At 38.3% G+C, this 5,363-nt stretch overlaps 1 protein-coding gene across 2 annotated transcripts in view; it reads left to right on the forward strand.

The window, feature by feature from the left end:
• CLIP4 (CAP-Gly domain containing linker protein family member 4) overlaps positions 1-2,306 on the forward strand; it is a 54,398-nt gene extending 52,092 nt beyond the window's left edge. The window contains exon 15 of one of the 2 annotated variants that reach the window (XM_011370742.2): positions 6-2,306. In XM_011370742.2, coding sequence (XP_011369044.1) covers positions 6-327 — 322 coding nt within the window. In that variant the 3' untranslated portion in view covers positions 328-2,306. The remainder of the gene's footprint in view (positions 1-5) is intronic. The other variant, XM_011370743.2, reaches the window with a different exon arrangement.
• The last annotated feature ends 3,057 nt before the right edge of the window (positions 2,307-5,363 follow it).

The following is a 5,363-nucleotide window of genomic DNA, read 5'->3' on the forward strand; positions in this document are numbered from 1 at the left end:
AACAGATCAAAAACGGCCTTGCGTCGCAGTTGGAGCAGCACCCCCAGCACAGGCAGCGCCGAGGGGAGCGTGAGGCTGCACGAGGGGGCCCAGGTCCTCCTCACGAGCTCGAATGAGATGGGCACCGTGAGGTACGTGGGCCCCACTGACTTTGCCTCAGGGATCTGGCTTGGACTTGAGCTTCGAAGCGCCAAGGGAAAAAACGACGGAGCAGTGGGTGACACACGCTATTTCACCTGTAAGCCCAACCATGGAGTCTTAGTTAGACCAAGCAGAGTAACCTATCGGGGAATAAATGGGTCAAAGCTTGTGGATGAGAATTGTTGAGTTAAACTTCCGAAGTGTTCCGTGAGTGTGAGTGTGTGTGTGTGTGTGTGTGTGTGTGTGTGTGCGCATGTGTGTATACATAGATCTATATATGGCATAAAATAAAGAGTCTGTGGTAAATGGTTAACTTTTTAGCCATATTTAAAATTTGGAAATATGGCGTCTTCTTAAAAACCATTATAGCGATTCAGAGACTCCTTTAAAAAACTAGCAATATGAACCGTTAGAATAGAATCATGGTTCCAGTAAAATAATTTTAAAATAAGCATTCAAAAAAGCTTTCGAAGCTTTAGAGCCGCGGAAATTCTGAGACTTAGGAAAAAAACGTGCCGTTAGTCGACGAACTGATGTCGCTTTTTCATTTTTGCACATAATATTGGATTTTCTATATGCCGTGGCTGTAAAGGTTTTCACTAGCATTGGTTAACATATGATGTTCACACAACCTTTTCTGTCAAACATTTTTGGAGTTTTTTTTTCCCCCTTCTGTACTAATAAGTACAATAAGAGGATAGTAGCTCTATGACTAGTGTATTTTCCATATTTTTTTGGCAGAATTATTTGCCCTTTCAGGAATGCCTCATGTAAAGGTTTTGGAGTTGGATGGGACATTAGGGGCTCTTGAATTGAGATGCTTGCCCATTGCCTAACACAGAGCTGCAGGTCTGAAGCAGCCCTTCTCTTACCCAGCGTCACCGACAGTGGTTAACAGAGCTAAGAACAGAACGAGGTCTCCTGACCTGTGGCTCATGCTCTTTCCTCGATACAAAGCGTATAATCTCAGATTTCTCTTCTGCTTCATCTGGATGAACCACAAAAAACCATGATTAGCTTTATGAATTCAAGTCATAATTAGAAGTTTTTGCACACACTTATTTAACTTCCTTATTGGGCATATGTATAAAACACACACACACACACACACACACACACACACACACACATACATGAAGCACTTTTAAACATGATGCACTTTCATTTTTGTAGAGAATTTGCCATCATTTCCTCCTGGGTTATGGAAAACATTTAAAAAATTATATTTAAAGAAAAGAGTGCAAATTAAGACATGTTAGGAAGACTTTAGTAGTTATTTAAATGTTTATGATTTCTCAATTTTTCTGTTTTACCTTTCTTAAAGCTGGTGTGTTTGCTGTCATTGCTGTTTTTATATTTTTAATTGTTGCAAAGTTCAGCCTGTTATCAAGCTACAGAACTGTATCATGTTTTTATTTTCCTTGTTGAGCATATGTTAATAAGCTAAGCTTCATAAGAGAGTGATGTTATAATGCAAAACATTTGTGTTATGGATACATATTGAAGTTTATGGTCCTATATGTAAAGATTTATCTCTAATTATAGATATTTAGACTTTAAAGTACAACATAAATATCAGAACAGTTTGCTTTATAAGATTAGAAGCATCCTTCAGAATGGAGCTTTGTGCTTAGAAATAATATGTTGAACTATTTTGCAATATACTATTTAAAATCTAAATTCTGTTGCTTTGCTGCCTTTTAAAAAAAAATTTAGTATTTCAATATTGCTAGAGCTATTTTCCTGAAATACATTTGCAAAGTAAGCCTGCTTTATAACCAAGAAATATTTTTATTGATTGAAGAAAATGACTGTACTGCGATTTAAAAGTAAACTTATTTTATTATACACTTATTTCTTAAAAACTCTGTTTATACCTTAACATGAAATCCCTGACTATACTGAACTTGGGTGTCTATAATTCTTCCTGCTAAATATAAAACACTGTAAGTTAGAAACAGTAACGTCGACACTGAATTTATTTTGAGGTCAGAGAATCCATTGTTCTCCTGTTTAAACCAGGATTATTAAATCCCTATAATATGTATGTTTGCATATACTATACCTACAGATTCAGTGTTTCCATTTGTGTTTTGCTTGTTAAATGCCATTCAAAGTTCACTGCTTGAGCATTAATAAAAAGGGAAGCTGTTTGGGTTTTGGAACGGAATCTTGTCATTCACACTACCAGCAACTCTGCTTTTCTCAGTAACTCAGAGTACACATGCTTTGTACTTAACTTTTTTTGTTCTTACGGTAATGACTTGGATTTGTCCTATCCCTACAAAGAGTCTTAAAAAGTTTCATGCTTCCTACTCAACAAGTAGTGTCTGTAGCCACCCCCTATTACATTGTTTTGATGGACAGAAAGCCATTTAAGAAAAGAAAGTATCTCTACAGTTTTCTAGAGTTGCTTAACTGTGGGATTTCATTTGTTTTATCACCCTTGGTCATAGTAAGCCTTTTGCCCATTATTTCTCTCTTCCATCACTGGATCGAGGGACGGATTTTTGACTGTTTTGTCCATCGCTTTGTCCTCAATGCCTGAAATAATATTTAGCACCTGGTAGATACGTGATAAATGTTCTTGGAATTAACAGAGGCAGTGCAGGCCATCGATCGTTTGAAGCAGAGATATTATCTAGCCCGCTTCAGACAGGTGGCCTGGAGAGTCCGGGCCGTGGAACGGGTCAATTTTACTAGGTAAAGGAGGAAAGAGAACAAGAAAGGTTTGAATCACGATAGCCCAACTTTGCCATGAAATAGTGACATGAAGGAGATAGAAAATGTTGGGTATTAGGGGTAGAAAAGGGACAAGAAAGACACAACAGAGTCACCTAAGGCAACTAACTGCCTATATGCTTTCCCTGGGGCCAGCCTCGAGTTTGTTTTGATGTGATGATAATTTAGAGAACATAGCGATATGTAGAGAGAATGATCTGGGTTTTACCTGAGTGCACACGACGTTGGTCTCCCGTGCCACGCATTTTTATTTCAGAGTTTTATTTTGTACCTACCTATGTAGAATATGTGATAATGTTATTTAAGCCACATCGACCGATAACTGGAGACGTAATGGGTTGAGTCATTCTTAATTAAGAAACACGTAGTCATTTTAACTACCCATTAAACATTTGCCATCTAAAGGATGGACTCAGAGACGTGTAATATGTATCTCCATACTGCAAGCCAGTAGGAGAATTTACTTTTTATTTGTCTTCATGCCCTCTGCTTTACTACACTTATTTATAATACAAATACAGTAGTTAATACAAAACTCATATTGTCACATATATTTTTAGCAATTGTTTAATAATACCCCTCAGTGCACAGACCCTTATTTACAAACAATGTCACATAAGCCTCTTGAATACACAACAGACATTCCTAATGAAGCTTGTGTTGTAGGCTGAACAGATTGGACGTGTTAAGATTTTATTACGAGCATGATACGATGCCTTTGCCTAGGCAAAAAGAACTCTTTCTACCAAAATTGTTGCTAATGCTCCTTGTTACAGGAGAGAAAAAGAAGTGTATGTGGAGGAAGTAGAGTGAGTAGCTGGGCACACCCGATGGACGGGGGATCTCTTCATCGTGCTTGGTAAAAACAAACCTGTTTTTCTGCTCACTGCCTCTCGCTTGAGAAAGGCACCAAGAGGTGTGGGAACCCTTTTTCCTTTTATCCCTTTAGAATATCGTAATACGGATAGAATTTTCACAATAAAGCCACAGCGAGTTTCATCATTTAAATAGGGAAGTGTGGTGGTCGCGATGGTGTGAGGAGGGGCAGTGAGTTCCGAATTACGTCAGTAAAGACACCTTAGGTGTTTAAACTGAGGCTGTTAGCATAAAATACAGCCTGTTCCCAGTGACCAGTGATGTCACTTAAAAAAATTTTTGTAAGTCTGGTTTAAATTCAACTCTAAGATCCTAACCAAACCCAGGCCTACGAGCATGTTGCCACTGCAGCATGTATTTAGGTATTTACATGCGTACACGCCCCTGTAGGCTTCCTTGTCAGAAGAATGTGGTCTCAGGATTGGGTATTTGCTCAAGAGTGGTCCGACCTGGATGAATGAAATTAAATAGGAGCTCTCAGAAATCTACTGCTACGGTGCCAAATTTGAATTTTAAGTATTTCCGAAGTATAGAAAGTTTAAATATCCAGATGCTGAGTCCTCCTTGACATGTGTCAGTCTCACAGAGGTTATTTCGACTCTGGCCTAATAGAGTTCGTCATCGCTTTACTCAAAGTAGACTTACCTTCTCGAGGACTGAACTCATCATTTTTTACATAACAAATCAGACTGACATGGAGATAAATCATGTTAAAATTATATGCACAGCTTCAAGCAGTTCTCCTTCTTTCTTTAGTATGACTTCTGAGATTCAGCTTAAATCTCAGAAGTGATGATGTTAGCTGTCCCTGGCGGTTGTTGTCATGAAGGACAGGTGTTACTATCCAATACTTCGGGGGAAAAACAGCCTAAAATGGATTGTAAAAGGAATTTTAATAGTCAGAACAAGTCTCACATTGATGGCAGGGGAAAGTAGATTTTGTATTATAGGCAATAGACAAGAGAAGAAGAGTAAAGTGGAAAATTTCAGTCCCCTTTATTGAACCCGCTGATAAAAATGGGTTTCTCATAAGAATTCCGATAGATTATACGTGTTAGTGAAAATGTAATTTTCTCAAAAGATCTTTTTCTAGAAAGGAGGAGAGCTTTGGGGAGTTAGTAAATAGCATGAGATTTCTTGAGGCCTCACGTCACACTCCCTGGTGTGTGACAAAGGAAAAGCCAGTCTAATGTTCGGTTTTGGTTATCTTTCATGACGCATCACCAGCTGCTTACGAGTACATACATGAGGGAAAGGAATTTCTGTCTTAAATATTGCTTTTATTTCTTCTGAGAACTGTGAAGTACTATATAAATATTACTTTGAAATAATGCAAAAAGATTTAATTCCCCCCCGCCCCGCCACCCTTGACCGTAAGATACACTAAAATGTAGGTAATTTGCCTCCAGTCTTCACAGTCTTACCTTTTGGAGGGATGTTTAAATTGGCTGTCTTTTGGGGATTCCCTATTTCTAAATTCACTATAAAGCTGCATTATTCACAACAGGTTTCCAAAAATCATGCGTGTCTCTATAAATCTGAAAAGAGGGGCTCTATCCAATTCTACAGGAATTGGGAGAGCGGACTCCTGTTATTAATGAATT

The sequence above is a fragment of the Pteropus vampyrus genome, unplaced genomic scaffold, assembly GCF_000151845.1.
Source record: "Pteropus vampyrus isolate Shadow unplaced genomic scaffold, Pvam_2.0 Scaffold173, whole genome shotgun sequence".
NCBI lineage: Eukaryota > Metazoa > Chordata > Mammalia > Chiroptera > Pteropodidae > Pteropus > Pteropus vampyrus.